Below are 21,303 nucleotides of genomic sequence, written 5' to 3'. Positions count from 1 at the left end.
CTGGGCGGCACTGGGAGGGAACTGAGAGGGGACTGGGAGGGAACTGGGAGGCACTGGGAGGGGTTTGAGAGGCACTGGGAGGGCACTGGGAGGGACTGGGAGGGGACTGGGAAACACTGGGAGGGAACTGGGAGGCACTGGGAGGAAGCTGGGAGGCACTGGGAGGCACTGGGAAGGAACTGAGAGGCACTGGGAGGGAACTGGAGGGACTGGGAGGGAACTGGGAAGGAACTGGGAGGGACTGGGAGGCACTGGGAGGGAACTGGGAGGGGTTTGAGAGGCACTGGGAGGGAACTGGGAGGCACTGGGAGGGGTTTGAGAGGCACTGGGAGGGAACTGGGAGGGACTTCGAGGGAACTGGGAGGCACTGGGAGGGAACCGGGAGGGACTGGGAAGGAACTGGGAGGCACTGGGAGGGACTTCGAGGGAACTGGGAGGCACTGGGAGGGAGCTGGGAGGCACTGGGAGGGAACTGGAGGGACTGGGAGGGAACTGGGAAGGAACTGGGAGGGAACTGGGAAGGAACTGGGAGGGAACTGGGAGGGGTTTGAGAGGCACTGGGAGGGACTCGAGGGAACGGAGAGGGGACCGGGAGAGACTGGGAGGCACTGGGAGGGGTTTGAGAGGCACTGGGAGGGACTGGGAGGGGACTGGGAAGCACTGGGAAGCACTGGGAGGCAGTGGGAGGCTTTGGCTCCGCCCCCTCGGCTCTCACTTCCGGTGGCGCCGCTTCCGCTGAGGGCGGGAACCGGAAGTGACGCGACGGCGGCGGCTGTGGGGGGAGAGGCGGGTGAGAGGGGGGCGATCCGCGACCGCTGTGGGGCGGAGGGGGCGCTTGGGGGGCACTGGGGGCGCTTGGGGGGCAGAGGGAGGCACTTGTGGGGCAGAGGGGTCGCTTGGAGGCCGCTTGTGGGGCAGAGGAGGCACTTGGGGGGCACTTGTGGGGCAGAGGGGGCTCTTGTGGGGCAGAGGGGGCTCTTGTGGGGCAGAGGGATCGCTTGTGGGGCAGAGGGGGCACTTGTGGGGCACTTGTGGGGCGGAGGAGACACTTGTGGGGCGGAGGGGGCGCTTGTGGGGCAGAGAGGTAGCTTGTGGGGCACTGGGGGCACTTGGGGGACACTTGTGGGGCGGAGGGGGCGCTTGTGGGGCACTTGTGGGGCAGAGGGGGGCACTTGTGGGGCAGAGGGGTCGCTTGGGGGGCACTTGTGGGGCAGAGGGATCGCTTGTGGGGCAGAGGAGGCATTTGTGGGGCACTTGTGGGGTGGAGGGGGCACTTGTGGGGCGGAGGGGGCACTTGTGGGGCACTTGTGGGGCAGAGGGGACACTTGTGGGGCACTTGTGGGGCAGAGGGGGCACTTGTGGGGCAGAGAGGTCGCTTGTGGGGCACTGGGGGCACTTGGGGGGCACTTGTGGGGCAGAGGGGACACTTGTGGGGCACTTGTAGGGCAGAGGGATCGCTTGGGGGGCACTTGTGGGGCAGAGGGATCGCTTGTGGGGCAGAGGAGGCATTTGTGGGGCACTTGTGGGGTGGAGGGGGCACTTGTGGGGCGGAGGGGGCACTTGGGGGGCACTTGTGGGGCAGAGGGGACACTTGTGGGGCACTTGTGGGGCAGAGGGATCGCTTGTGGGGCAGAGGGGGCGCTTGTGGGGTACTTGGGGGGCAGAGGGATTGCTTGTGCGGCAAAGGGGCACTTGTGGGGCACTTGGGGGGCAGAGGGGACACTTGTGGGGCACTTGGGGGGCAGAGGGGGCACTTGTGGAGCACTTGGAGGGCAGAGGGGGCACTTGGGGGGCAGAGGGGGCACTTGGGGGGCGCTTGTGGGGCAGAGAGGGTCACTTGGGGGGCAGAGGGGGCTCTTGTGGGGCAGAGGGGGGCGGAATGGACACTTGTGGGGCAGAGGGGGCGCTTGTGGGGCACTTGTGGGGCAGAGGGATCGCTTGTGGGGCGGAGGGGGCACTTGCGGGGCAGAGGGGACACTTGTGGGGCACTTGGGGGGCACTTGTGGGGCAGAGGAGACACTTGGGGGGCACTTGTGGGGCAGAGGGATCGTTTGTGAGGCAGAGGGGACACTTGGGGGGCACTTGGGGGGCAGAGGGGACACTTGGGGGGCAGAGGGGACACTTGTGGGGCACTTGGGGGGCACTTGTGGAGCACTTGGAGGGCAGAGGGGGCACTTGGGGGGTGGAGGGACCACTTGGGGGGCAGAGGGGGGCACTTGTGGGGCAGAGGGGCCGCTTGGGGGGCAGAGGAGGCACTTGGGGGGCACTTGTGGGGCGGAGGGGGCACTTGGGGGGCACTTGTGGGGCGGAGGGGGCACTTGGGGGGCACTTGTGGGGCAGAGGGGTCGCTTGGAGGCCGCTTGTGGGGCAGAGGAGGCACTTGTGGGGCAGAGGGGGGCACTTGTGGGGCAGAGGGGGCACTTGGGGGGCACTTGTGGGGCGGAGGGGGCACTTGGGGGGCACTTGTGGGGCAGAGGGGTCGCTTGGAGGCCGCTTGTGGGGCAGAGGAGGCACTTGTGGGGCAGAGGGGGGCACTTGTGGGGCAGAGGGGGCACTTGGGGGGCACTTGTGGGGCAGAGGGGGCACTTGGGGGGCAGGAGAAGCCGTTAATTAGGGCCTTAATTACCCCTGGGGACCATAATTACCCCCCGAGGTGCCTTAATTAACCCCCAACAGTGTTAATTACCCCCAGGAGGGCCTTAATTACCCCCTGAGGGGACTTAATTAACGCCCAACAGTGTTAATTACCCCCAGGAGGGCCTTAATTACCCCCAGGAGGGCCTTAATTACCCCCTGAGGGGCCTTAATTAACCCCCAACAGTGTTAATTACCCCCGGGGAGGGCCTTAATTACCCCCAGGAGGGCCTTAATTACCTCCTGAGGGGACTTAATTACCTCCGAGGAGGGCCTTAATTAACCCCCAACAGTGTTAATTACCCCCTGAGGGGACTTAATTACCCCGGGGAGGGCCTTAATTAACCCCCAAAAGTGTTAATTAGGTTTGGGGAGGGCCTTAATTACCCCCTGAGGGGCCTTAATTACCCCCTGAGGGGCCTTAATTAACCCCCAACAGTGTTAATTACCCCCTGAGGGGCCTTAATTACCCCCCAACTGTGTTAATTACCCCCTGAGGGGACTTAATTACCCCCGGGGAGGGCCTTAATTACCCCTAACACTGTTAATTACCTTTTGGGGAGGGCTTAATTACCCCCTAGAAGTGTTAATTAACCCCTGATGAGACTTAATTACCCCCTGGGGAGGGCCTTAATTAACCCCCAACAGTGTTAATTACCCCCTGAGGGGCCTTAATTACCCCCTGAGGGGCCTTAATTACCCCTTAACAGTGTTAATTATCTTTGGGAAGGGCTTAATTACCCCCTGACGGCCTTAATTACCCCCTACAAGTGTTAATTACCCCCCTAATGGAGCTTAATTACTCTCTTCATGTAGTTAATTAGTCCCTTGGGGGCTTAATTACGCTTTGGGAGTGCTAATTACCCCCCTGGGGGGTCACTGGGATGGGTTAATTAGCGCTTAGAGGGACTTGATGACCCTTGGGGTCGCTAATTACTCCTTGGGGTCGCTAATTAGCCCCTGGGAGGAAGTTAATTAGCGGTGGGGGACGTTAATTAACCCTTGGGGGGGGAAATTAATGAATCTGGAGGGCTAATGAGTGAGGGAAGGGGGTAATTAACCTAATTAAGGCACCTCATGATCCCTTGGGGGTCTTAATGAGTCCCTGGGGGGGTCTTAATTACTCGTTTTGAGGCTTAATTATCTTTGGGAGAGGTTAATTAAGCCTTAAGGCAGTTAACGAGCGCCGGGTGGTTATGAAGGGGGAGTTAATGACTTTAGGGGGGGTTAATTACCCCTTTGGGGCCACTAATGAGCTCTGAGGGGGCACTAATGAGCCCTGAGGGGTCTAATTAACATCTGGGGGTGCTAATTAGTCTCTTGGAGTGGCTTAATTAGGTTTGAGAGGCTAATTAAGCTATAGGGGAGTTAATGAACTTTGGGTTGTGAAGGGGGAGTTAATGACTTTAGGGGGGGTTAATTACCCCTTTGGGGCCACTAATGAGCCCTGAGGGTGCACTAATGAGCCCTGAGGGGTCTAATTAACATCTGGGGGTGCTAATTAGTATCTTAGAGTCTCTTAATTAGCATTAAGAGGCTAATTAAGCTATAGGTAACTCCTGATTCTGGGGTGTTAATGGTTGCGAAGGGGGAGTTAATGACTTTGGGAGGGGTTAATTACCCCTTTGGGGCCACTAATGAGCCCCGGGGGGGGCACTAATTAGTACTTCGGGCTCTAATTAACACCGCTAATTACAGCCATGGGGGAACTGAGTGATCTGGACCGACAGATCGAACAACTCCGGCGCTGCGAACTCATCAAAGAGAGCGAAGTGAAGGCTCTGTGCGCCAAAGCTCGGTAATTAACCCCCCCCGCGCTAATTAACCCCTCGTTACACACCCCCCTCCCCTCCCCCGGGGGGTAATTAACACCGTCTGCCGTTAATTAAAGGGGTTTATGGGATGCCTTTGGCTCTTTGTAGGGAGATTCTGGTGGAGGAGAGTAACGTACAGCGCGTGGACTCTCCCGTCACGGTGAGAGGGGCTGTGGGGCGGCTGTGGGGCAGCTATGGGGCAGCTATGGGGCTGGAGAGGGGCTATGGGGCAGCTATGGGGCAGGAGAGGGGCTATGGGGCGGCTATGGGGCTGGAGAGGGGCTATGGGGCAGCTATGGGGCTGGAGAGGGGCTATGGGGCAGCTATGGGGCTGGAGAGGGGCTATGGGGCGGCTATGGGGCAGGAGAGGGGCTATGGGGCGGCTATGGGGCTGGAGAGGGGCTATGGGGCAGCTATGGGGCTGGAGAGGGGCTGTGGGGCAGCTGTGGGGCTGGAGAGGGGCTATGGGGCAGCTATGGGGCTGGAGAGGGGCTATGGGGCAGCTGTGGGGCTGGAGAGGGGCTATGGGGCAGCTGTGGGGCTGGAGAGGGGCTATGGGGCAGCTGTGGGGCCGGAGAGGGGCTATGGGGCAGCTATGGGGCTGGAGAGGGGCTATGGGGCAGCTATGGGGCTGGAGAGGGGCTATGGGGCAGCTATGGGGCTGGAGAGGGGCTATGGGGCAGCTGTGGGGCTGGAGAGGGGCTATGGGGCAGCTGTGGGGCTGGAGAGGGGCTATGGGGCAGCTGTGGGGCCGGAGAGGGGCTATGGGGCAGCTATGGGGCTGGAGAGGGGCTATGGGGCAGCTATGGGGCTGGAGAGGGGCTATGGGGCAGCTGTGGGGCTGGAGAGGGGCTATGGGGCAGCTGTGGGGCTGGAGAGGGGCTATGGGGCAGCTATGGGGCTGGAGAGGGGCTATGGGGCAGCTATGGGGCTGGAGAGGGGCTATGGGGCAGCTATGGGGCTGGAGAGGGGCTATGGGGCAGCTGTGGGGCTGGAGAGGGGCTATGGGGCAGCTGTGGGGCTGGAGAGGGGCTATGGGGCAGCTGTGGGGCCGGAGAGGGGCTATGGGGCAGCTATGGGGCTGGAGAGGGGCTATGGGGCAGCTGTGGGGCTGGAGAGGGGCTATGGGGCAGCTGTGGGGCTGGAGAGGGGCTATGGGGCAGCTGTGGGGCCGGAGAGGGGCTATGGGGCAGCTGTGGGGCTGGAGAGGGGCTATGGGGCAGCTGTGGGGCCGGAGAGGGGCTATGGGGCAGCTGTGGGGCCGGAGAGGGGCTATGGGGCAGCTATGGGGCCGGAGAGGGGCTATGGGGCAGCTGTGGGGCTGGAGAGGGGCTATGGGGCAGCTGTGGGGCTGGAGAGGGGCTATGGGGCAGCTATGGGGCTGGAGAGGGGCTATGGGGCAGCTGTGGGGCTGGAGAGGGGCTATGGGGCAGCTGTGGGGCTGGAGAGGGGCTATGGGGCAGCTGTGGGGCCGGAGAGGGGCTATGGGGCAGCTATGGGGCTGGAGAGGGGCTATGGGGCAGCTATGGGGCTGGAGAGGGGCTATGGGGCAGCTGTGGGGCTGGAGAGGGGCTATGGGGCAGCTGTGGGGCCGGAGAGGGGCTATGGGGCAGCTATGGGGCCGGAGAGGGGCTATGGGGCAGCTGTGGGGCTGGAGAGGGGCTATGGGGCAGCTGTGGGGCTGGAGAGGGGCTATGGGGCAGCTGTGGGGCCGGAGAGGGGCTATGGGGCAGCTATGGGGCTGGAGAGGGGCTATGGGGCAGCTGTGGGGCCGGAGAGGGGCTATGGGGCAGCTGTGGGGCCGGAGAGGGGCTATGGGGCAGCTATGGGGCCGGAGAGGGGCTATGGGGCAGCTGTGGGGCTGGAGAGGGGCTATGGGGCAGCTGTGGGGCTGGAGAGGGGCTATGGGGCAGCTGTGGGGCTGGAGAGGGGCTATGGGGCAGCTGTGGGGCTGGAGAGGGGCTATGGGGCAGCTGTGGGGCTGGAGAGGGGCTATGGGGCAGCTGTGGGGCTGGAGAGGGGCTATGGGGCAGCTGTGGGGCTGGAGAGGGGCTATGGGGCAGCTGTGGGGCTGGAGAGGGGCTATGGGGCAGCTGTGGGGCTGGAGAGGGGCTATGGGGCAGCTATGGGGCTGGAGAGGGGCTATGGGGCAGCTATGGGGCTGGAGAGGGGCTATGGGGCAGCTATGGGGCTGGAGAGGGGTTATGGGGCAGCTGTGGGGCTGGAGAGGGGCTATGGGGCGGCTATGGGGCTGGAGAGGGGCTATGGGGCAGCTATGGGGCTGGAGAGGGGCTATGGGGCAGCTATGGGGCAGCTGTGGGGCGGCTATGGGGCTGGAGAGGGGCTATGGGGCAGTTATGGGGCTGGAGAGGGGCTATGGGGCAGCTGTGGGGCAGCTGTGGGGCAGCTATGGGGCGGCTATGGGGCGGCTATGGGGCGGCTATGGGGCGGCTATGGGGCGGCTATGGGGCAGCTGTGGGGCTGGAGAGGGGCTATGGGGCGGCTGTGGGGCTGGAGAGGGGCTGTGGGGCGGCTATGGGGCGGCTATGGGGCAGCTATGGGGCAGCTATGGGGCAGCTGTGGGGCAGGGGTGGCTCTGATCCCCTCTTTCAGGTGTGCGGTGACATTCACGGACAGTTCTACGACCTCAAAGAGCTCTTCAGGGTGAGGCGCTGCCCCCCAAGTGCCCCCTCTGCCCCCCAAGTGCCCCCTCTGCCCCCCAAGTGCCCCCTCTGCCCCCCAAGTGCCCCCTCTGCCCCCCAAGTGCCCCTCTGCCCCCCAAGTGCCCCCCTCTGCCCCCCAAGTGCCCCCTCTGCCCCCCAAGTGCCCTCCTCTGCCCCCCAAGTGCCCTCCTCTGCCCCCCAAGTGCCCCACAAGTGCCCCTCTCTGCCCCCTAAGTGCCCCCTTCTGCCCCCTAAGTACCCCCCCACCCCCTAAGTGCCCCTTAATTGCTCCCTCTGCCCCACAAGTGGACTTTTTGCCCCCTAAGTACCCATCTTTTGCACCCTAAGTGCTCCCTCTGCCCCACAAGTGGACCTTCTGCCCCCCAAGTGCCCCCTAAGTACCCATCCTCTGCCCCCCAAGTGCCCCCCAGGTGCCCCACAAGTGCTCCCTCTGTCCCACAAGTGCCCCCTAAGTGCCTCTTCTGCCCCCTAAGTGCCTCCTCTGCCCCCTAAGTACCCACCCCCTGCCCCCTAAGTGATCCCTCTGCCCCACAAGTGCCCATCTTTTGCCCCCCAAGTGCCCCCTTAGTGCCCCCTTCTGCCCCCTAAGTACCCCCCCACCCCCTAAGTGCCCCCTAAGTGCTCCCTCTGCCCCACAAGAGGATCTTCTGCCCCCCAAGTGCCCCCCAGGTGCCCCACAAGTGCTCCCTCTGCCCCACAAGTGCCCCCTAAGTGCCTCTTCTGCCCCCTAAGTGCCTCTTCTGCCCCCTAAGTGCCTCCTCTGCCCCCTAAGTACCCACCCCCTGCCCCCTAAGTGATCCCTCTGCCCCACAAGTGCCCATCTTTTGCCCCCCAAGTGCCCCCTAAGTGCTCCTTCTGCCCCCTAAGTGCTCCCTCTGCCCCACAAGTGGACCTTCTGCCCCCCTTCTGCCCCCTAAGTACCCATCCTCTGCCCCCCAAGTGCCCCCTCTGCCCCCTAAGTACCCATCTTTTGCCCCCCAAGTGCCCCCCTTTGCCCCACAAGTGCTCCCTCTGCCCCCCAAGTACCCATCCTCTGCCCCCCAAGTACCCATCTTTTGCCCCCCAAGTGCCCCTCTCTGTCCCCCAAGTGCCCCTTCTGCCCCCCAACTGCCCCCTCTGCCCCCTAAGTACACACCCCGTGCCCCCCAAGTGCCCCCTCTGCCCCCCAAGTACCCATCTTTTGCCCCCCTCTGCCCCCCAAGTGCCCCCCTCTGCCCCCTAAGTACCCATCCTTTGCCCCCCAAGTGACCCCCTCTGCCCCACAAGTGCCCCCTAAGTGCTCCTTCTGCCCCCTAAGTACCCACCCCTCTGCCCCACAAGTGCCCCCTCTGCCCCACAAGTGCCCCCTCTGCCCCACAAGTAACCCCCTCACCCTCTAAGTGCCCCCCAAGTGCCCCCCTCTGCCCCCCAAGTACCCATCTTTTGCCCCCCAAGTGCCCCCCTTTGCCCCCCAAGTGCATCTTCTGCCCCCCAAGTGCCCACCCCCGCCCCCCAAGTGCCCCCCCTGCCCCCCACGCGCCCCCCAAGTGCCGCTCTGCCCCACAGGTGGGGGGCGATGTCCCCGAGACCAATTACCTCTTCATGGGGGACTTTGTGGATCGCGGCTTCTACAGCGTCGAAACCTTCCTACTGCTCCTGGCGCTCAAGGTGGGGCCTGGGGGGCCGCTGTGGGGCAGCTGTGGGGCAGGAGAGGCCGCTGTGGGGCAGGAGAGGCCGCTATGGGGCAGCTATGGGGCAGCTGTGGGGCTCTATGGGTCAGAACACCCCATAGGTGATGGGTTTGATTGTGCGGAGGTGCTGCTCTGAGACCCCTTTGGGCACTTGTGGGGCCGCTATGGGGCAGGAGAGGGCTCTGTGGGGCAGGAGAGGGCTCTATGGGGCAGGAGAGGCCTCTATGGGGCAGGAATGGGGCAGCTGTGGGGCTCTATGGGTCAGAACACCCCATAGGTGATGGGTTTGATTGTGCGGAGGTGCCGCTCTGAGACCCCTTTGGGCGCTTGTGGGGCCGCTATGGGGCAGGAGAGGGCTCTATGGGGCAGAATAGGGCTCTATGGGGCAGGAGAGGGCTCTATGGGGCAGGAGAGGCCTCTATGGGGCAGCTGTGGGGCAGCTGTGGGGCTCTATGGGTCAGAACACCCCATAGGTGATGGGTTTGATTGTGCGGAGGTGCTGCTCTGAGACCCCTTTGGGCACTTGTGGGGCCGCTATGGGGCAGGAGAGGGCTCTGTGGGGCAGGAGAGGGATCTATGGGGCAGGAGAGGCCGCTATGGGGCAGCTATGGGGCAGCTGTGGGGCTCTATGGGTCAGAACACACCGTAGGCGATGGGTTTGATTGTGCGGAGGTGCCGCTCTGAGACCCCTTTGGGCACTTGTGGGGCCGCTATGGGGCAGGAGAGGGCTCTGTGGGGCAGGAGAGGGCTCTGTGGGGCAGGAGAGGGCTCTATGGGGCAGGAGAGGCCTCTATGGGGCAGTAGAGGCCTCTATGGGGCAGCTATGGGGCAGCTGTGGGGCTCTATGGGTCAGAACACCCCATAGGTGATGGGTTTGATTGTGCGGAGGTGCCGCTCTGAGACCCCTTTGGGCACTTGTGGGGCCGCTATGGGGCAGGAGAGGGCTCTATGGGGCAGGAGAGGCCTCTATGGGGCAGGAGAGGCCTCTATGGGGCAGCTATGGGGCAGTTGTGGGGCTCTATGGGTCAGAACACACCGTAGGCGATGGGTTTGATTGTGCGGAGGTGCCGCTCTGAGACCCCTTTGGGCGCTTGTGGGGCCTCTGTGGGGCAGGAGAGGGCTCTGTGGGGCAGGAGAGGCCTCTGTGGGGCAGGACTGGTGTCTATGGGGCAGCTATGGGGCAGCTGTGGGGCTCTATGGGTCAGGACACACCATAGGCGATGGGTTTGATTGTGCGGAGGTGCTGCTCTGAGACCCCTTTGGGCACTTGTGGGGCCGCTATGGGGCAGGAGAGGCCTCTGTGGGGCAGGAGAGGCCTCTATGGGGCAGGACTGGTTTCTGTGGGGCAGCTATGGGGCAGCTGTGGGGCTCTATGGGTCAGGACACTCCGTAGGCGATGGGTTTGATTGTGCGGAGGTGCCGCTCTGAGACCCCTTTGGGCGGTTGTGGGGCCGCTATGGGGCAGGAGAGGGCTCTGTGGGGCAGGAGAGGGCTCTGTGGGGCAGGAGAGGCCGCTATGGGGCAGCTATGGGGCAGCTGTGGGGCTCTATGGGTCAGAACACACCGTAGGCGATGGGTTTGATTGTGCGGAGGTGCCGCTCTGAGACCCCTTTGGGCACTTGTGGGGCCGCTATGGGGCAGGAGAGGGCTCTATGGGGCAGGAGAGGGCTCTATGGGGCGGGAGAGGGCTCTGTGGGGCGGGAGAGGCCGCTATGGGGCAGCTATGGGGCAGCCGTGGGGCTCTATGGGTCAGAACACACCGTAGGTGATGGGTTTGATTGCGCGGAGGTGCAGCTCTGAGACCCCTTTGGGCACTTGTGGGGCCGCTATGGGGCAGGAGAGGCCTCTATGGGGCAGGAGAGGCCTCTATGGGGCAGCTATGGGGCAGCTGTGGGGCTCTATGGGTCAGAACACACCGTAGGTGATAGGTTTGATTGTGCGGAGGTGCCGCTCTGAGACCCCTTTGGGCACTTGTGGGGCCGCTATGGGGCAGGAGAGGGCTCTATGGGGCAGGAGAGGGCTCTATGGGGCAGGAGAGGCCTCTATGGGGCAGGACTGGTGTCTATGGGGCAGCTATGGGGCAGCTGTGGGGCTCTATGGGTCAGAACACCCCATAGGTGATGGGTTTGATTGTGCGGAGGTGCCGCTCTGAGACCCCTTTGGGCACTTGTGGGGCCGCTATGGGGCAGGAGAGGGCTCTGTGGGGCAGGAGAGGGCTCTATGGGGCAGGAGAGGCCTCTATGGGGCAGGACTGGTGTCTATGGGGCAGCTATGGGGCAGCTGTGGGGCTCTATGGGTCAGAACACCCCATAGGCGATGGGTTTGATTGTGCGGAGGTGCCGCTCTGAGACCCCTTTGGGCCCTTGTGGGGCCGCTATGGGGCAGGAGAGGGCTCTGTGGGGCAGGAGAGGGCTCTGTGGGGCAGGAGAGGCCTCTATGGGGCAGGAGAGGGTCCCTATGGGGCAGCTATGGGGCAGCTATGGGGCTCTATGGGTCAGAACACCCCATAGGTGATGGGTTTGATTGTGCGGAGGTGCCGCTCTGAGACCCCTTTGGGCACTTGTGGGGCCGCTATGGGGCAGGAGAGGGCTCTATGGGGCAGGAGAGGGCTCTATGGGGCAGGAATGGGTCTCTATGGGGCAGCTATGGGGCAGCCGTGGGGCTCTATGGGTCAGAACACCCCATAGGTGATGGGTTTGATTGTGCGGAGGTGCCACTCTGAGACCCTTTTGGGCACTTGTGGGGCCGCTATGGGGCAGGAGAGGGCTCTATGGGGCAGGAGAGGGCTCTGTGGGGCAGGAGAGGGCTCTGTGGGGCAGGAGAGGGATCTATGGGGCAGGAGAGGCCGCTATGGGGCAGCTATGGGGCAGCCGTGGGGCTCTATGGGTCAGAACACCCCATAGGCGATGGGTTTGATTGTGCGGAGGTGCCGCTCTGAGACCCCTTTGGGCACTTGTGGGGCCACTATGGGGCAGGAGAGGGCTCTGTGGGGCAGGAGAGGCCTCTATGGGGCAGGACAGGCCTCTATGGGGCAGCTATGGGGCAGCTGTGGGGCTCTATGGGTCAGAACACACCGTAGGCGATGGGTTTGATTGTGCGGAGGTGCCGCTCTGAGACCCCTTTGGGCACTTGTGGGGCCGCTGTGGGGCAGGAGAGGGCTCTGTGGGGCAGGAGAGGGCTCTGTGGGGCAGGAGAGGGCTCTGTGGGGCAGGAGAGGGTCCCTGTGGGGCGCCTGACCCCCAGGTGTGGGGCAGGTGCGCTACCCCGACCGCCTGACGCTGATCCGGGGGAACCACGAGAGCCGTCAGATCACGCAGGTTTACGGCTTTTACGATGAGTGCCTCCGCAAATACGGCTCCGTCACCGTTTGGCGCTACTGCACCGAGATCTTCGACTACCTCAGCCTCTCGGCCATCATCGACGGCAAGGTCAGCGCCCCGCACGCCACGCACACGCCAAGGACACGCTAAGGGCACGTTAGGGCACGCTAAGATGCGTTACAGTCACATTAGGACACACTAAGGGCACGTTAGGACACGCTAAGGTGCGTTAAAGGCACGTTAGGACACGCTAAGGGCACGTTGGGACACGTTAAGGGCACGTTAGGACCCGCTAAGGGGGGGTTTGGACACGTTAAGGGCACATTAGGACACGCTAAGGGCACATTAGGACACGCTAAGGGCAGTTAGGACACACTAAAGGCATGTTAGGACACGCTAAGGGCACATTAGGACACGTTAAGGGCACGTTAGGACACGTTAAGGTGCATTTAAGGCACATTAGGACACGCTAAGGGCACGTTAGGACACGCTAAGGTGCGTTAAAGGCACATTAGGACACGCTAAGGGCGGGTTAGGGCACTAAGGGCACGTTAGGACACGCTAAGGTGCGTTAAAGGCACATTAGGACACGCTAAGGGCGGGTTTGGACACGCTAAGGGGGGTTTGGACACACTAAGGGCACATTAGGACACGCTAAGGGCACGTTAGGACACGCTAAGGGCACGTTAGGACATGCTAAGGTGCGTTAAAGGCTCATTAGGACACACTAAGGGCGGGTTTGGACATGCTAAGGGGGGTTTGAACACACTAAGGGCACATTAGGACATGCTAAGGGCAGTTAGGACACGCTAAAGGCACGTTAGGACATGCTAAGGGGGTTTTGGACACGCTAAGGGCACGTTAGGACACGCTAAGATGCATTAAAGGTGTATTAGGACACGCTAAGGGGGTTAGGACACGCTAAGGGCACGTTAGGACACGCTAAGGGCACATTAGGGCACGCTAAGGGCACGTTAGGACACATTAAGATACATTAAAGGCACATTAGGACACGCTACGGGCACATTGGGACATGTTAAGGTCAGTTTAGACACGTTAAGGGCACGTTAGGACACGCTAAGGGGGGTTTGGACACACTAAGGGCACATTAGGACACGCTAAGATGCGTTAAAGGCACATTAGGACACACTAAGGGCACATTAGGACACGCTAAGGGGTGTTTGGACACGCTAAGGGCACGTTAGGACACGCTAAGATGCTTTAAAGTCACATTAGGACACATTAAGGGCCTGTTGGGACATGCTAAGGACACGCTAAGGGCCTGTAGGACACGCTAAGGACACACTAAGGGCCCGTAGGACACGCTAAGGACATGCTAAGGGCACTCTGGGACGCATTAAGGTGTTTGAAGGTCTCACTCGGCCCCCTGGAGGGGTCGCCGGGAGCGCTCGGTCCACGCTAAGCACACGCTAAGCACACGCTAAGCACACGCTAAGCACACGCTAAGCACACGCGTGTCCCCGCAGATCTTCTGCGTGCACGGGGGCCTCTCGCCCTCCATCCAAACCCTCGACCAGATCCGAACCATCGACCGCAAACAGGAAGTGCCGCACGACGGACCCATGTGTGACCTCCTCTGGTCCGACCCCGAGGGTGGGTACACGCCTCCGACACGCCCCGACACGCCACAACACGCTCCAAACCGCTTGAAACCACTCCAACCTGCGCTAAACGCGCCTTTAACCCCCTCAAACCCCAATTTTACCCCCTTTAACCCCCTCAAACCCCCATTTCCCCCCTCAAACCCCCTCAAACCCCCCTTTAACCCCCTCAAAACCCCCCTTTTCCCCCTTTAACCCCCTCAAACCCCCCATTTTCCCCCCATTTCCCCCCATTTCCCCCCCATTTCCCCCCTCTAACCCCCCTTAACCCCCTCAAAACCCCCATTTAACCCCTTCTAACCCCCCATTCCCCCCCATTTCCCCCTCTAACCCCCCTTAACCCCCTCAAACCCCCCCATTTCCCCCCATTTCCCCCCATTGCCCCCATTTAACCACCCTTTAACCCCCTCAAAACCCTCATTTCCCCCCCATTTCCCCCCTCAAACCCCCTTTAACCCCCTCAAAACCCTCATTTCCCCCCATTTCTCCCCCTCTAACCCCCCTTTAACCCCCTCAAACCCCCTTTAACCCCCATTTCCCCCCTCTAACCCCCCTTTAACCCCCTCTAACCCCCATTTCTCCCCATTTCTCCCCATTTAACCCCCTCAAAACCCCCATTTCCCCCCCTTTAACCCCCTCAAAACCCCCATTTCCCCCCATTTCCCCTCCTTTAACCCCCATTTCCCCCCCATTTCCCCCACTTCCCTACATTTCCCCCCATTCCCCCCATTTCCCCCCTTTAACCCCCTCAAACCCCCCCTTTCCCCCCTTTAACCCCCTCAAAAACCCCCATTTCCCACCCTTTAACCCCCATTTCCCCCCATTTAACCCCCTTTAACCCCCCCCTTTAACCCCCCATTTCCCCCCATTTCCCCCTCTAACCCCCCTTTAACCCCCTCAAACCCCCCATTTCCCCCCCATTTCCCCCCATTTCCCCCCATTCCCCATTTCTCCCCCATTTCTCCCCCATTCCCCCCCATTTAACCCCCTTTAACCCCCTCAAAACCCTCATTTCCCCCCATTTCTCCCCATTTAACCCCCTCAAAACCCCCTTTCCCCGCCTTTCCCCCCCTTTAACCCCCATTTCCCCCCCTTAACCCCCCATTCCCCCCATTCCCCCCTTTAATCCCCCCATTCCCCCCCTTTAACCCCCCCTTAACCCCCGCTTTAACCCCCCCTTCCCCCCCTTCCCCCCCCTTCCCCCCCCTTTCCCCCCTTTCCCCCCTTTCCCCCCTTTCCCCCCTTTCCCCCCTTTCCCCCCTCTTTCCCCCATTTCTCCCCCTTTAACCCCCCCATTCCCCCCCATTCCCCCCCATTCCCCCACCTTTAACCCCCCTTTTCGCCCCTCTTTCCCCCATTTCCCCCCTTCCCACCCCTTCCCCCCATTAACCCCCCATTCCCCCCCCATTCCCCCCCATTCCCCCCCATTCCCCCCTTTAACCCCCCTTAAACCCCCCTTAAACCCCTTTAACCCCCCTTTCCCCCCCTTTCCCCCCCTTTCCCCCCCTTCCCCCCCCTTCCCCCCCTTCCCCCCCTTCCCCCCCTTCCCCCCTTTAACCCCCTCAAACCCCCCATTCCCCCCCCTTTCCCCCCCTTTCCCCCCCTTTCCCCCCCTTTCCCCCCCTTTCCCCCCTTTCCCCCCCTTTCCCCCCCCTTCCCCCCCCTTCCCCCCCCTTCCCCCCCCTTTTCCCCCCCCTTCCCCCCCTTCCCCCCCTTCCCCCCCCTTTCCCCCCCTTTCCCCCCCTTTCCCCCCCTTCCCCCCCTTTAACCCCCTCAAACCCCCCATTTCTCCCCATTTCTCCCCATTTCTCCCCCTTTAACCCCCCCATTCCCCCCCTTTAACCCCCCTTTAACCCCCCTTTAACCCCCCTTTAACCCCCCCTTAACCCCCCATTTCCCCCCATTTCCCCCTCTAACCCCCCTTTTCCCCCCTCTTTCCCCCATTTCCCCCCCTTCCCCCCCTTTCCCCCCCTTTAACCCCCCATTTCCCCGCCTTAACCCCCCATTTCCCCCCATTTCCCCCCATTTCCCCCCATTTCCCCCTTTAACCCCCCTTTAACCCCCATTTCCCCCCCTTTCCCCCCCTTTAACCCCCCATTCCCCCCTTTAACCCCCCTTTAACCCCCCTTTAACCCCCCTTTAACCCCCTTTAACCCCCTTTAACCCCCCATTCCCCCCCATTTCCCCCCATTTCCCCCCTTTAACCCCCATTTCCCCCCCTTTAACCCCCTCAAACCCCCCATTTCCCCCCTTTCACCCCCCATTCCCCCCCATTTCCCCCCCTTTAACCCCCTCAAACCCCCCATTCCCCCCCTTTAACCCCCATTTCCCCCCTTTAACCCCCATTTCCCCCCCATTTCCCCCCCATTCCCCCCCTCAAACCCCCCATTTCCCCCCCTTTCCCCCCCTTTCCCCCCCCCTAACGCGCTCCCACACGCGTGTTCCCCCCCCCCTTTCTGCAGACACCACCGGTTGGGGCGTTTCTCCGCGCGGCGCCGGGTACCTCTTTGGCAGCGACGTGGTGGCGCAGTTCAACGCCTCCAACGACATCGATATGATTTGCCGCGCTCACCAACTCGTCATGGAGGGCTATAAGTGGCACTTCAGCGAGACCGTCCTCACCGTCTGGTCCGCCCCCAACTACTGCTACCGGTACGACACGCCAACGACACGCCAACGACACGCTAACGACACGCCGAGGCGGGAGGTGCCGCTGGGAGGTGTCTTTGCGGGGGGGCGTTCGGCGCGTTTGGTTGGGCTCGAAGGGTCTTAAGGGGTCCGAACATGCTTAGAACATGCTTAGAACACGCTAAGATGGCAGTGGGAACACGCTAAGGTCATGTCTAGAACATGCTAAGGTCATGGGAAGTACAGATGAAGGGGTTTTGGGGCGGAATGGAGGAGTTTGTGTCGTTCCATTGGGCTCAGGGGGGTCTTAAGGGGTCCGAACATGCTTAGAACACGCTTAGAACATGCTAAGATGGCGATGGGAACACACTAAGGTCATGGGAAGTACATATGAAGGGGTTTTGGGGCCGGAATGGAGGTGTTTGTGTCATCCTGTTGGGATCAGAGGGTCTTAAGGGGTCCGAACATGCTTAGAACACGCTAAGATCATGGTTAGAACATGTTAAGGTCATGGTTAGAACACGCTAAGGTCATGGGAAGTACAGATGAAGGGGTTTTGGGGCCAGAATGGAGGTGTTTGTGTCATTCCATTGGGCTCAGGGGGGTCTTAAGGGGTCCGAACACACTTGGAACATGCTAAGATCATGGCTAGAACACGCTAAGATCATGGTAAGAGCATGTTAAGGTTATGAGAAGTACACATGAAGGGGTTTTGGGGCCGGAATGGAGGCGTTTGTGTCATCCTGTTGGGCTCAGGGGGTCTTAAGGGGTCCAAACATGCTAAAAACATGCTTAGAACGCGCTAAGGTCATGGTAAGAACATGTTAAGGTCATGGGAAGTACACATGAAGGGGTTTTGGGGCCGGAATGGAGGAGTTTGTGTCATCCCATTGGGCTCAGGGGGGTCTTAAGGGGTCCGAACATGCTTAGAACACGCTAAGATGGCGGCAGGAACACGCTAAGCACACGCGTGTTGCAGGTGCGGGAACGTGGCGGCCATCTTGGAGCTGGACGAGCACCTCCAGAAGGAATTCATCATCTTCGAAGCGGCGCCGCAGGAAACGCGCGGAATCCCCTCCAAAAAACCCGTGGCCGACTACTTCCTGTGAGCCGCGGCCACCGCATGGCCACCACATGGCCACCAAGAGCCACCTCCGGGCCACCAAAAGCCACCTGAGGGCCACCAAGAGCCACCTGAGGGCCACCAAGGGTCACTTTGGGCCACCAAAAGCCACCTGAGGGCCACCAAGAGCCACCTGAGGGCCACCAAGGGTCACTTTGGGCCACCAAAAGCCACCTTGGGGCCACCAAGAGGCACCTTGGGGCCACCAGGGGTCAGTTTGGGCCACCAAAAGCCACCTGAGGGCCACCAAGGGTCACTTTGGGCCACCAAGAGGCACCTTGGGGCCACCAAGTGTCACTCGAGGGCCACCAAGGGTCACTTTGGGCCACTAAGAGCCACCTCGGGGCCACCAAGAGACATTTGAGGGCCACCAAGGGTCACCTTGGGGCCACCAAGAGGCGCCTTGGGGCCACCAAGGGTCACTTTGGGCCACCAAGAGGCGCTTGAAGGCCACCAAGGGTCACTTTGGGCCACCAAAAGCCACCTTGGGGCTACCAAGAGGCACCTCGGGGCCACCAGGGGTCACTTGAGGGCCACCAAGAGGCACCTTGGGGCCACCAAGAGGCACTTGAGGGCCACCAAGTGTCACTTTGGGCCACCAAAAGCCACCTCGGGGCCACCAAGTGTCACTTTGGGGCCACCAAGTGTCACTCGAGGGCCACCAAGGGTCACTTTGGGCTACCAAAAGCCACCTCGGGGCCACCAAGAGGCACTTGAGGGCCACCAAGTGCCACCTTGGGGCCACCAAGTGTCACTTTGGGCCACCAAGAGGCACTTGAGGGCCACCAAGGGTCACTTTGGGCTACCAAAAACCACCTTGGGGCCACCAAGAGGCACCTCGGGGCCACTAAGGGTTACTTTGGGCCACCAAGAGGCACTTGAGGGCCACCAAGAGGCACTTGAGGGCCACCAGGGGTCACTTTGGGCCACCAAGAGGCACCTTGGGGCCACCAAGAGGCGCCTTGGGGCCACCAAGTGTCACTTTGGGCCACCAAAAGCCACCTGAGGGCCACCAAGGGTCACTTTGGGCCATCAAAAGCCACCTTGGGGCCACCAAAAGGCATTTGAGGGCCACCGAGTGTCACTTTGGGCCACCAAAAGTGACCTGAGGGCCATCAAGGGTTACTTTGGGCCACCAAAAGCCACCTTGGGGCCACCAAGAGGTACCTCGTGGCCACCAAGAGACATTTGAGGGCCACCAAGAGGCACCTTGGGGCCACCAAGTGTCACTTTGGGCCACCAAGAGGCACCTCAGGGCCACTAAGTGTCACTTTGGGCCACCAAAAGCCACCTTGGGGCCACCAAGTCCTGAGGAGGTGTGAGGTGGCCATTGGTGGTGGCATCTGAGGGGGCTTTGGGGGTCCCTCTGGTCCCTCTTGGGCCACCGAATCCGCCTCTTGGGCCACTGAATCCCCTCTTTGGCCACCGAATCCCCCTTTTGGGCCACCGAATTCCCCCCCCGGGTTTTTTTTTTTGAGGCCGTTTCTGTCTTTTTAGATAAAAAAGGTGAAAACAAAGGAGTGAAGAGGAGTGAATGGAGGGGGAGGGGCTATGGGGGCCCTATAGGGCTCTATGGGTCTCTATGGGTCTCTATGGGTCTCTGTGGGTCTCTATGGGTCTCTATGGGTCTCTATGGGTCTCTGTGGGTCTCTATGGGGTCTCTATGGGTCTCTATGGGTCTCTATGGGGTCTCTATGGGTCTCTATGGGGTCTATAGGGGTCTATGGGGTCTCTGTGGGTCTCTATGGGTCTCTATGGGGTCTCTATGGGGTCTCTGTGGGTCTCTATGGGGTCTCTATGGGTCGCTATGGGTCTCTGTGGGTCTCTATGGGTCTCTATGGGTCTCTATGGGTCTCTGTGGGTCTCTATGGGTCTCTATGGGTCTCTATGGGTCTCTATGGGGTCTCTGTGGGTCTCTATGGGGTCTCTATGGGTCTCTATGGGTCTCTATGGGGTCTCTATGGGTCTCTATGGGGTCTATAGGGGTCTATGGGGTCTCTGTGGGTCTCTATGGGTCTCTATGGGGTCTCTATGGGGTCTCTGTGGGTCTCTATGGGGTCTCTAGGGGTCTCTGTGGGGTCTCTATGGGTCTCTGTGGGTCTCTATGGGGTCTCTATGGGTCTCTGTGGGGTCTCTATGGGTCTCTATGGGGTCTCTGTGGGTCTCTATGGGGTCTCTATGGGTCTCTGTGGGGTCTCTATGGGTCTCTATGGGGTCTCTGTGGGTCTCTATGGGTCTCTATGGGGTCTCTGTGGGTCTCTATGGGTCTCTATGGGGTCTCTGTGGGTCTCTATGGGTCTCTGTGGGTCTCTATGGGTCTCTATGGGGTCTCTGTGGGTCTCTGTGGGGTCCCTATGGGGTCTCTATGGGTCTCTATGGGGTCTCTATGGGGTCTCTATGGGGTCTCTATGGGTCTCTGTGGGTCTCTATGGGTCTCTATGGGGTCTCTGTGGGTCTCTATGGGGTCTCTATGGGTCTCTATGGGGTCTCTATGGGGTCTCTATGGGTCTCTGTGGGGTCTCTATGGGGTCTCTATGGGTCTCTATGGGGTCTCTATGGGTCTCTATGGGTCTCTATGCGTCTCTGTGGGTCTCTATGGGGTCTCTGTGGGGTCTCTATGGGTCCCTATGGGGTCTCTATGGGGTCTCTATGGGTCCCTATGGGGTCTCTATGGGTCTCTATGGGGTCTCTATGGGTCTCTATGGGGTCTCTATGGGTCTCTGTGGGGTCTCTATGGGGTCTCTATGGGGTCTCTATGGGGCCCTATAGGGGCTCTATGGGTCTCTGTGGGTCTCTATGGGTCTCTATGGGGTCTCTATGGGTCTCTATGGGGTCAATAGGGGCTCTATAGGGGCTCTGTAGGGTTAATAGGGGGTCTGTAGGGGCTCTATAGGGGCAGTAGGGGCTCTATAGGGTCAATAGGAGCTCTGGGGGTTGTATAGGGGCTTTATAGGGGCTCTTAGGGGTCTATAGGGGCTCTCAGTTCTCTATAGGGTCAATAGGGGCTCTATAGGGGCTCTCAGGTCTCTATGGGGTCTGTTGGAGCTCTGTAGGGGCTTTGTGGGGTCTATAGGGGCTCTCGAGTCTCTATAGGTTCTATAGGGGCTCTATAGGGGCTCTGAAATCTATAGGGGCTCTGGGGGGGGCTCTGAAGTCTATAGGGGCTCTCAGGTCTCTATAGGGACTCTTAGGTCTCTATAGGGTCTGTAGGGGTTCTATAGGGGCTCTGTGGGCTCTATAGGGCCTCTATGGGGTCTATAAGGGCTCCATAGGGGCTCTCAGATCTCTGTGGGGTCTATAGGGGCTCCATAGGGGCTCTCGGGGCCCTATAGGGGCTTTCATGTCCCCATAGGGGCTCTGTGGGCTCTATAGAGGGCCTCTATAGGGGCTTTAAGGTCTCTATGGGGTCTCTATAGGGGCTCTCAGGTCTCTGTGGGGTCTCCAGGGACTCTATAGGGTTGGGGGGGGTCAAATCTCGCGAGATTTGGGTCGGGGGAGGGGATTGAGGGGTTTCTGGGGTCAAATCTCGCGAGATTTGAGCCGAGGGAGGGGGTGGAGAGGTTTCGGAGGTCAAATCTCGCGAGATTTGGGCCGAGGGAGGGGGCGGAGGGGTTTCGGAGGTCAAATCTCGCGAGATTTCAGCTACGCGGGAGAAACGGGGGAAGGGGAGGTCGAAATCTCGCGAGATCTCGCAGAGAGGGGAGGAGCGAAATCTCGCGAGATCCGCAGTGTCTGGGATAGGAAGTCTCGCGAGATCTCTCTGAGGGAGGGGGAGGCCGGGCGCGAAGTCTCGCGAGATTTGCTCTGC

The 21,303-nt window shown here is 61.1% G+C and overlaps 2 protein-coding genes across 2 annotated transcripts; both read left to right on the top strand.

Moving 5' to 3' along the window:
• Nucleotides 1-744: 744 nt before the first annotated feature.
• Nucleotides 745-17,546, top strand: PPP4C (protein phosphatase 4 catalytic subunit). Its single transcript, XM_054053035.1, has 9 exons — nucleotides 745-790; nucleotides 4,333-4,432; nucleotides 4,557-4,608; nucleotides 7,062-7,112; nucleotides 8,678-8,779; nucleotides 12,057-12,230; nucleotides 13,610-13,736; nucleotides 16,207-16,396; nucleotides 17,352-17,546. Exons 2-9 carry the CDS (start codon nucleotides 4,335-4,337, stop codon nucleotides 17,479-17,481), a joined length of 924 nt encoding a protein of 307 aa, XP_053909010.1. The 5' UTR covers nucleotides 745-790; nucleotides 4,333-4,334; the 3' UTR covers nucleotides 17,482-17,546.
• A 1,483-nt stretch (nucleotides 17,547-19,029) lies between these two features.
• On the top strand, nucleotides 19,030-20,320 carry LOC128850066 (shematrin-like protein 1; the record flags this gene model as incomplete). The annotated part of the gene is given in 5 exon segments (XM_054053020.1): nucleotides 19,030-19,203; nucleotides 19,206-19,718; nucleotides 19,720-20,071; nucleotides 20,074-20,127; nucleotides 20,130-20,320. Coding segments are annotated over 5 exon segments (1,284 nt in total), but the record flags the coding sequence as incomplete, so codon positions are not given.
• Between the last annotated feature and the right edge of the window lie 983 nt (nucleotides 20,321-21,303).

This window comes from Cuculus canorus, chromosome 38 (assembly GCF_017976375.1).
Source record: "Cuculus canorus isolate bCucCan1 chromosome 38, bCucCan1.pri, whole genome shotgun sequence".
NCBI lineage: Eukaryota > Metazoa > Chordata > Aves > Cuculiformes > Cuculidae > Cuculus > Cuculus canorus.
Note: the sequence above shows the minus strand (reverse complement) of the source record. Positions and strands in the feature narration are given on the sequence as shown.